Here is a 10,405-nt window from a genome sequence, read left to right on the forward strand (position 1 = left end):
ACTCTAAGTAATCTAAGATTTAGCTATCCATGGGAACATTAGGTAGTAGTTACTTAAAACTCCTAAAGGAACTTAACACAAAACCGAATAGGTGTAGATTTTAGCCCATACATATTTCACTGTTCTGGTGTGATGCAGTCGCATCACTTTTGACATAAAGTCTGAAAGATTGAAGCATTGCTAGTCTTGTTTGAATACCATTATTGTTGTTTTTAACTTAAATTCTTGTTCATTCACAACATAACTCACTCCAGTTACCTTCGGTTGCATTAAATTTACAGTCTTGATCAAATTGAAACTAGTGCTACTCCTATGGGTTTGATACTCTGAATACTTCGGGATTATTACTTCTTCAACAGTGTATGCTTGCACTCGAACCTCACTTATCTGAAATATTTTACCTCTCATATATTAGGTCGATCAGCACTCTATCAATAGGGTGGAGTTTTGAGGTTATTTTAGGTTCAATTATTATGAAATCAATTCCCTTTTGAGAGACCAACCTCGTGACACCCTTACCTTTCCAGGATTTCTTAAGGAATAGGAAGTAGCTTAAAATGAAAGCTTGAAGGGGAAAGTTTTGCTAAACTATGCTTTAGAAGAGGGAAATTGTCTAAGTATAGTAGCGAAGAGTCTATTTAATGGTTAAGTGTTGGCCGTGAAAATGGTGGCTAAGCGTGGAAGCAGCCTAGGCGTTGAAGGGCCAGGCACCAGGCAAGCATCGAGTAAAGACTAGGCAAGCATCAAGTAAGTACCAAGCAAGCATCGAGTAAACACTAGGTGAGCATCGAGTAAAAGCCATGCATGATCGAGGAAAGGATCGTGCATCGAGTATGCGTGAACGAGGAAAGGATCGAGTAAAGGCTATCGTGCATCGAGTAAAGATCATCGTGCATCGATTAAAGGCTACCGTGCATCGAGTAAAGGTCATCTTGCATCGAGTAAGGGCCATGCGCGAGCGAGGAAACGCTCTGTTGCACGCAAGGATGGGCATAAGGTGCTAAACGCAGGGGCGCTGGGCATACGTTGGTGTGTCCGGCTGGTGGGCTGTACGATGCCAACACCATGCGTTGAGGCTGGAGCAATGCGATGAGGCTAAAAGCTATGCGATGGGGCTAAGTTGGTGTGTGCGGCAAGAGAACCTTAGGTAAAAGGCTTGTGCAAGTGTTGAGGCATGAGCTAGGTAAGGTGAGCGTTGGTGCAAGGGCATGCATTGAGTATATTCAATGCCTAGAAGCAAAAGCCACAGTAAGAGAAAATAGAGGTTGGATTTAGACTAAATGATGGCAAGTTGGATACATAAAGTGACTGTGAGGCGACCATACGCTCAACGTTGGAAGAAGAGTATGGCCATTGGACTATGCGTTGGTCTTGAGAAGTAGTTGGATGCAAGATGGGTCATGGCAAAGGCTATGGTTCTAAGTAAGGCCAAGTGAGGTTAGACATTCAAGGAAACTATGCGTTGACAAGGGGGATGTGTTCAAGAGATGCTATGTGACCAAAAAGAAGAGTATGCGATGAATTGAAGAAACTTGGAGATTAAGGCTAGCATCGAAAAAAGTGGCTAAACTAAGTGAAGTTAAGCTTAACCTAGGGGAGGAATAGTATTTTAGGATATGCAAAAGGAGACCTATGCGCTGGGCATGTTTTGGAAAGACAACTCAAAGTCATGTAAGTAGGAGGTGGAAAGTGTTAAGTGTTGGGCATTGCATGGAGATGACAACTTAGAGTTTCATGCAATAAAAGTGTCATGTGTTTGGGAGCTTGAGGATGATGGGGATAGTCTCCTAAAGGCCTATAAATTTTACCCCAAGGCTTTACTTCAGCTCATAAAAAAAATTCCCTTCAAAAGACATTAGAAAGAGTGATTGAGAGTAAGATTGGAGAAGGCCTTGTGTTGATCAGGAAAAGCATGTGTTGATATGAAGACCTTGCGTTGATTAAGAAGATAGGAGATGCAAGTGTTGTTCAGGCATTAAGAGCAGACTGTAACACCAAGTTCAAACGATGAGTTCTCCTACTCATGCAAATCAGGTGATTTTTTGGACAAAATCTCATAAATTGAATTTAGTTTCTATATGAAGGCTGCTATAAGGAAATTCTAGGTTAAGGGCTGTCAAAATTGAAGGAAACCGAGAAGTGTTCATAGAATCGGGGACAGCCAAGAAAGGTAGAAAAATCTTGAGATTCAAAGCTCTTACATTGGAATTTAAAACCCAAATTTTAAGGTATGTAAGTTAAGACATTTCTAACCTATTTGTAGAAGGAAGTGTCTTGAAATAAGGTCTAAAATAATGAGTAATTTGAGCTTCAAATGAATCTAAAATTAGGGTTTAAAAAGGAAGCCAGGGGAAACCAGGGAACTTAGAAAGAGAGAAAGGTTCCAACAAAACACGGTGAGTGGTATTCATTTAAGACTCCTAGCACATATTTTAAATTATATGCTATTATTGTGAACGAGTGGTCAAAACAAGAAAGAGAACATGTGGATGGGATGGTCAGGGGGTCAACGGACCTAGCTCCTAAGCCCAAGACAGAATCTTACCGGATGGTCATGAGGCCATGAAGCCTAGTTCCTGAGCCTGTGAGAGAAACCTCGTATGGGATGGTCAGAAGGCCGACAGGTCTAGTTTCTGAGCCCATAAGAGGGGATCTATGTGCACATAGAAGATTAAACAATTATGATGAGTAATAGTTTTAACTATTTACTGTGTGTGTAGGTAAGGTTGAGAATAGATTCGTTCAAGACTAAGGTTTGAGTGTTGACCTTGTAATGTGTTATGCGTTTATTGCTATGAGTTGAAAGAGACTTATTAAGTTTTTACCACTCACTGGGCTTAAAAGCTCAAGTTTTTCTCTGATCTCTAGGTTGCTACGAGAAGTCAAGGTCTTCCATGAGTTAGAATGTTGTTAGATTAAGTTTGTAGCTGGGATGGGACTAATGTTGTAAAATTTATCAAACTTGTATAAATTGGTTTCCAAAATGAGTTACGTTTCCAGTTGTTTTCTTAAATACCGCTGCAAGTTTCTTGGTTTAAAACGAGCTAGTTGAGTTGGGCAATAGATATCACAAAAAGGTGATGTCTACCGTCTTCACGCCTCCTTTCAGGTTTCGAGAAGTGCACTCGGGAGGGCGTGTGACAAACCTCATACTAAATCTTGTCAGAAAATTGAAAATCGATTTCTTTAAGACTATAAACACCTTCTTAAGAAAGATGAATATTGATTTCTAAAAGGTGGGGTGGCCAACGAATGACCTTTTTTGAGCTATTGAATATTGTCAGATGAAAATCAATATTTTTAAGATTGTAAACACTTTCTCAAGAAAGATGAAAATCAATTTATGAGAAGTGATGTGACTAGCAAATTTTCCTATTTGAAATTTTCTCTAGAAAGAAAAAAATCGATTTCTTAGAGATTATGTGCACCTTCTCAAGTAAGATGAATATCGATTTCTAAGAGATGGTGTGCCCATAGGTGGTCTTCTTTAGAGCTTAAGATTTTATTCTAACAAGATGATAATCAATCTTTTTTAGATGATGTGACTTCAATATACTTATCTTTGATTTTAAATGTGGGTGGCCAGCCCTAATTTCTACCAAATAATTTTACTCAAAAAATTGTCTTAAGTCCCAATTGGTTTTCCTAGGAAAATTGCCTCTTGTGTATAATTTAGTCTCCTATTGAGGCTGAAAAGCTGATTTCATAAAATTTTACATCCAAATAACTTGTATTTTGCAATTTTGTACATATCTACAAAACTTTTCCATAATTGTAGTTGTTCAATCTCTTGTAGCTTCCTTCACCTCAATTTCCACGCTTCAATATTTGCAAAATTGTAATTAAAGACAATGTCGAGACTTTAAGTGATTTTTCTTTCTTATAGCAAATAAAACTAATAGTAAAGCTTTTATATGCCTTAGTCCTCTACATAATTTTGTCTCATATTGTTCTTCATTTCAACTCTCGATAATGACGGGATGAACGTGCAGATATAAACGACAACTACTGATCTGAATAACTTTTGTGTTTGAAATGTCTGAACGACAACGAATCTGAATGGCAAAGGGTCCTCGAACAATGTGATATCCCACACCGAGTAAATCCTTTACCCTGTCTAGAAATAGAAAGAAAAAAGAACTCTCAACAAGCTGGAACTAATCAAGATCAATAGGATGATCAAATTTGTTATTGGGCAGTCAAAATTGTAACAGGTGTACCGAAAGCTATTCCAGTAATAGAGTCACCTTTGGTGGATCTAAATGACTTCAAATGAATTTGAACGATGTTTGTGTTGATAGTTATGGTGGTCGCAACAACAAATCTAGATAGATTTGACAAATCCGAACAAATTGTGGTCACACGTACTAGTGAGACCCACGAGCCAGATGAGTGGCGACGGGTCTAGACATGAACGATGGAAAGCCGTCAACGGTGGCCAATTTGGCATTGATCAATGGTGTCTGCAGCAGAGCAAGGACTAGGCAGTGTTGTAGTTGCGGGTTACGCCAAGTCTGAAGTGTTGCATGCATGATCGACTAGTAGTCCTACGTGAAAATGGTGATGAAGTACAGTGCATGGAGATCTGGGCAACGTGAACGTGATTCGTTTGCATGTTGACGATCGTCGATCGAGGATGACAACTAGTGTTGAGGAGTCACTTGTGCTACTACTGTTCACCGAAGATCTGTGCACCCTGTAAAGAAAAATCCAAGTGACTTGTGGCTACCTCCATTGTGAAGGAGGAGAGAGAATGAGTGAGGAAAAGAGATGAACGCTAGGTCGCTAGGTTTTTCCTATTTCGTTGCTTTTTTTCTGACCCCAATATCTTCATAGGATCATGAGAACTAAGTGATCGTAGCTTGATCTTGTCTTATCTTATCTTTTTTTTTTTCCCTTTGATTTTTGGCTTATTTCATCGAATCCAAATTTATCCATAACAAGGAGTATCCTCTTTGACCACTAACACTATCACTAATAATTTACATCTTCCTCAATTTCCAATTTCATGACTGAAAAGTGAAATGAATTTTGGGCAGACATTGAAAGATTGTTTGAATCCCAATTTTAAATATGTAGGGTGGACTATTATACTCCACTCCATATTTGGGGAGCCAATTACTATTTCAGATCTCTCTTTATTATAGTGTTTACTATTTCCTCCTCATCCTCTCTTTCCCTCTTTGTTACCATATTTAATATTTCCTACCAAGATTAAAATAATTTCTATTATAAATCCAAACTAAAATAGTTTGCATCCCAAACACAAACTACTATAACCCAAAAACTATAACCCCAAATGCCCCTAAATCCCTCCTCAATTTAACACAACTCTACAAATTTAATTATCCTTGTGTAGAGTGTATCAAATATACCTCCCAAAACCAAACTTTATAATGTGTATGAATATATATATATATATAAAAGGAGTAGATGTTTGAACCATCAAGTACAGAAATAAACAATGTTAGAAAGAAGAAATTTTCCAATATAATTTAATTTGATATAGTACATTTATCTACCAATAGACGGCTGAAGTCCAACATGATATGCAGCGGAATGCGCACAAGTTTGTTGCCAAAAAGGACCAATTCCAGAGAGTATTTCCTTACCTTTGTACAAAGAATCATAAATGACTTTAAGTAACACAGAGCCTGCAAAGAAGTAAATAAAAATATTTTTTATTTGATGAATTACTTAGCTGATGGTTTCATATAATCCACACGATGATGATTCTCGAGGGAATCACTCGATGCAAATGGTAGTTGATTATTGCCATTGGTATCAATGGACGCTTAAGAATCAGTACATGGCCCATCCATTAACATGCTTTTTTTTAGGCTCAACATCTAGAGAAACTGTTGAGCTTGAAATCTGCGATTGGTTGTCGTGTGAGAGCTTCTCAAAGGCTCTAAACCTTGGATCTTGGCCGGAAGAAGTGCGCTTGAACCACCACAGAAGACATGGCTGGTCTGAGAGTGCAGTTGGTGCATAAGAGAGTTATGTTCAGCATCCTCATTGCTTCCTCTGATGAGTAATTTGAACCAAGGTCTGGATCTACCAGCTCTAGAAGGTTACCTTGCTCTTCCAGTATATAGGCCTTCAAGTATCAAACATAAAATAGTCAATATCTCATGCCCTCACTTCAACAGGTCTAAAAAATCATTTCTAAACATATTTCTAACAAAACTTCCAAAGAAATGCTACAACCAATATGATGATTACTGCACGTGAAGAAATTATGATGCCGGCAAGGACCCCAGCTGGATAGTCCTCCCTCATCGATTTCAAAGTCCATAGCAAAAGTAATTATATCAATTAGACGGAATTGAAAAGGGAAAGACCATCTAAAATTCCAAGAAAGAACTTGCTTGGTGCAACTGTGATGGCAGAAATAAGGGGTCCATAAACTCCTCCCTCTGGCACAGCTGTGGTTCCTTTACCAGCCCAATATAGATGAATCTCAAGGGTACAGCCATTGACGAGAACATTTTTAGCTTCCATTATGAAGTTCTTACCAACACACCCAGCTGCTTCCATAATATTGAAATCCTTCTTCACTAGTTTTCCCTGCAGAATGTAGCACAGCTGATGAACAATTGAAACTTTTAATCCATGACCATTCATAGCTAAGCTAAATCTAGAAATTTGGAGAACAAGAAGTCCATTGAATAAATGAAATCTACACACTAGTAGACTGTGGACTGTATTGTAATGTCATAAACTGTTTGCATATTCACTTGATTTGATCATATATCAAATATACGCTTTCCCATGCTGCGTATATAAATGCAAGGCTAAAATTAGTCATCAAAAAATTCACTGAATAAGCCTAAATACAAGGAACATTGCTGCAAGCTTGAAAAAATATATGGCCAAAAGAGAATAATATTTCCACTTCAGAACAAAGATAACATTATGAATATTACATCATCTCATGAATATTTTTGATTTTGTACATGCATTTAGAACACCTGACAGGTTTTGAGCATAAGCCTACTCAAAAAGCAAAACTAAACTCATCGTCTATAGCACCAGAACGAATACTCAGTGACCAATGACTAGTAGGATTTGAGGTTTGAACCAAGCAGCAAGTAAATCCAACCAACTAACGAATTATGCAAGTTTGAGACTTCCCAGACCAGTTGAGGACTATTCTTGTTGATTGTTATGCACATTATTAGACCATTCACCAGCATTAGGTTGCATCCCTCCATAGCTGTTCTGTGTCCATGGCCTGCCAGAGTTTGAAGGTCCACCATAGTTGTTTGGCTGTGATGCTCCCCAATGGCTGTTTGGCTGCAGCCCCTCATAGTTGTGCGGTGGTGCTTCCCCAGGGTTTGGTGATGGTGGTGCATAGTTGTATGATGGTGGTCCGTTAAAGTTGTTTGGTGGTGGTCCATTAAAGTTGTTCGGTGCTGGTGGAGGTGCTCTATTAAAGTTGTTCGGTGGTGGTGGTGGTAGTCCATTAAAGTTGTTTGGTGGTGGTGGTGGCCCGTTAAAGTTGTGAGGTGGTGGTGGTGGCGGTCCGTTAAAGTTGTTCGGTGGGGGTGGTGGTCCATTGAAGTTGTGCGGCGGCGGCGGTATATTAAAATTGTTCGGAGGTGGTGGTCCTCCCAGATAGTTACCTTCGGGCATTCTAGCATGGTTTTGAGGAGGCATGCTGGGACTAAAGTTGTTGGGTGGCATACTACTTGGAGCTGGTGGACTCATGCTCGGTCCAGTAAGTTTATTCGCTGAAGCATTTGGAAATTCTCTATTTTGCATATTTTCCCTCCTCCTCTCAAAGTTTCTTGACCTATCAAAATTGCGAGACCTATCATTGCGCTTATTCCTCTCATTTGCTCTAGCATTGTTTTTAATCCATTCCTCATGGTACTTCGGGTCATACGGAACAGCTTGTCCATTTATAAAAGGCTCCCCTGCAAAAAGGTAAAACATACACAGAAAATCAGTTAGCAGTTCTGTACAACTGCATACTAAAAGGCAAAATAGTTGTAGCCTTCAGTGGACCAGCATAACACTATTTAATGAGTTCTCCAATAGGTAAGGGAGACACTAGAACAAAAAGACATCACAAGAAACTTCAAGATTAGAGCTTTAATTGAAATGTCCTTATATTGTCAGTCTGCTCAGGAGTGCATTACAATCATTTTAGCTTGCTAACATCTTGAGAATGTGACATAAATGAGTCAGGATCCTAAACCATCATACAAGCACTTTTTCAAGCAAGTATCTAACATTCTATCCCCTCTATAGTCTTCATTTTTGTAAAGAGTAAAGCTACTTACTAACTTAGAAGGGCATATTTCAACTTCTTTTCTCGGCAAAATGTATGATGTACACTTTCATATTATGAACATTTTAACTTCTAGCCGCTTTAAATTGAAATAAAACCTTCTTCAAGAAAAAAAGAAAAAGAAAGAGAGGGAGGGGGGGTGGAGGAGAGAGAAATAAAATCAATCTAGTTAAGATAAGCATACAAACTTGTTTTTAATATACTCATTTCTGCCTCTGTCGAGGAATATTCAATTGGAACTATTGACCTCTATTTAGAACTAAAGGGTGAGGATACGATAGAAACAGTAAAATTAGAGACTGAAAGAGGAAAAATGTTCATTTGCATACTTAAAAAGATCTAGAATTACCTCCATAATCTTTATTCTTAACGTCCAAGTATGAATCAGGAAGGACCCAACGAACCTTAGGCAGCTCTGAGGAGAAAAAGGTACAACTTCATATAATCAATACAAAAGAAAGAAATAACCAAGACCAACAAAACGAAACAAAAAGAAAACAAGACACAAAAGTGTACCTTTGATTTTGTAAGAAAGTTCTTCAGAAACAAGACACCCAAATGCAAAGTAGCATCTAGTTGAAACAGAGTATATTTTCATCCTAGCTTCTTCCTCACTGTAACAAACTAACAATAAGAAACCAAATAGGCAAATACGTTAAAAACCAACGACTACAGATACCATTTATCACATAGACGCCGATATACTGCAAATTATCCTTTAAAGAAGGAATGGATAGAGAAAATAGTACCTGTGGTGACCCGAAATTTCATCCAGAATTCTCAAATTTCATCTCTCATTTAAAATTCAGAGCATATGGATAAAGAATCGATACTGATAATGAACTTTTTTAAAAATTGATAATGGCGTCATCAGAGCCAAGCGGTTCCACCAATCACCTCACATCTTCACATGCCATTCACTTTGAAATAAGAAATATACTTGAATATATTTTACCGCGTGAGAAATATTTCAAACATTGAATAAAAACTAGGAAAAATCCCATGCGGAAATATTTCCGTAGATAACACAAACCAACCCTAATTTCTTCTATGCATATTTTTCTTCATCGTCCATTAAAAATGAAAGAACTCACCATAATGTTCTAAATACCAAACTATAATCCGAGAGAGAGAGAGAGAGATTGAATACAATCGACGAAAACGAGAATTCACCTTCCGACAACCATGGCAAGCGTTTTGATATAGCTGTCGATAATCTCATCCCTCGTGAGATTCTCCTCTGGCTTTTCCATGACAACGAGCCAGTGTTCAAAATCACAGCCATCAAGCAATATGGTCTCCTTGGGTGGGCGATTAGACCAGTTAGGATTCGGATCATTGAGAGATGAAGAAGCGGCACGGGTAGCGAACTCCCTCACGCTCGGAGCTGCAGAGAGACAGCGGAAATCAGCGGCGACTATAGCAGCGAGGGGTCGGAGGCGACGCAGAAAGGAGAAAGAGGAGTGAGAGGAGGCGGAGATGGCGGCTCCGGTGGCAGTGAGAAAGGAACGAGAGAACATAGAAGCCAAAATTAGGGTTTTAGGGAGAGAACGAGAGAAGAGCTGAGTCGCCATGGGAGAAGGATGAAGCAAAGACGAGGGTTTTACCGGGGCTTATTCACGCTTTAAAAAGGAAGCTTGTTGCAATTATAAAAATTATATTATTAAAATTCTAGAAATTAGAAAATCAAAATCATCTTTAGAAAATACAAGATTTTTTTTTTTTTTTTTTTTTGAAGAATTCTCTTTTCTAATATAGTTTCCTTTTCCCATAACCATTCAAATTGTGTGTGTGTGTTTTTTTTTTTTTTTTTTTTTTGTAAGAGGGCACTTTTAACCTTTTCAATGAACTCACGTTTAGGATGAGATCTCCAATCCGACATCTTTTTCAAAGACAGAACTCGATATTATCATAATAAAGTAATGGAGAAATTTAAGGAGAGACCTGACGGCCTAATGATACCGGGTTGGGGATGAACTCACCAGCCCAATTGCTTTTTCGGAGCCCAAACCCGATTTCAAATATACACCCCAATTGAATAAAATCCAAAACTTGGATGATTACCTGTGACATCACAACAATGGTGAATGTCTTAGCCTGATGGTG

The 10,405-nt window shown here is 38.5% G+C and overlaps 1 protein-coding gene across 2 annotated transcripts; it reads right to left on the bottom strand.

Moving 5' to 3' along the window:
• Nucleotides 1-6,872: 6,872 nt before the first annotated feature.
• LOC120081489 (uncharacterized) lies at nucleotides 6,873-9,926 on the bottom strand. Of its 2 annotated transcripts, none has more exons than XM_039036428.2 (4): nucleotides 9,473-9,926; nucleotides 8,816-8,913; nucleotides 8,649-8,714; nucleotides 6,873-7,922 (listed from the first exon to the last, which is right to left on the bottom strand). In XM_039036428.2, the coding sequence occupies exons 1-4, from the start codon at nucleotides 9,871-9,873 to the stop codon at nucleotides 7,153-7,155; spliced, it is 1,335 nt and encodes a 444-aa protein (XP_038892356.1). In that variant the 5' UTR covers nucleotides 9,874-9,926; the 3' UTR covers nucleotides 6,873-7,152. The 2 variants fall into 2 exon arrangements, with proteins under 2 accessions (XP_038892356.1, XP_038892365.2); XM_039036437.2 differs by having other exon boundaries at nucleotides 8,816-8,923; nucleotides 9,473-9,920.
• Between the last annotated feature and the right edge of the window lie 479 nt (nucleotides 9,927-10,405).

This window comes from Benincasa hispida, chromosome 1 (genome assembly GCF_027475165.1).
Source record: "Benincasa hispida cultivar pf3 chromosome 1, pf3_genome.v1.1, whole genome shotgun sequence".
NCBI lineage: Eukaryota > Viridiplantae > Streptophyta > Magnoliopsida > Cucurbitales > Cucurbitaceae > Benincasa > Benincasa hispida.

What these genes read in the sequence shown, in the direction of transcription:
- LOC120081489 (XM_039036428.2), bottom strand. Translation starts at nt 9,873, where the DNA reads ATGGCGACTCAGCTCTTCTCTCGTTCTCTCCCTAAAACCCTAATTTTG. An exon ending in CTTGCCATGGTTGTCGGAAG is followed by an intron (nt 8,914 to 9,472) that starts GTGAATTCTCGT and finishes AGTTTGTTACAG; the next exon opens with TGAGGAAGAAGCTAGGATGA. An exon ending in TAAGAATAAAGATTATGGAG is followed by an intron (nt 7,923 to 8,648) that starts GTAATTCTAGAT and finishes ACCTTTTTGCAG; the next exon opens with GGGAGCCTTTTATAAATGGA.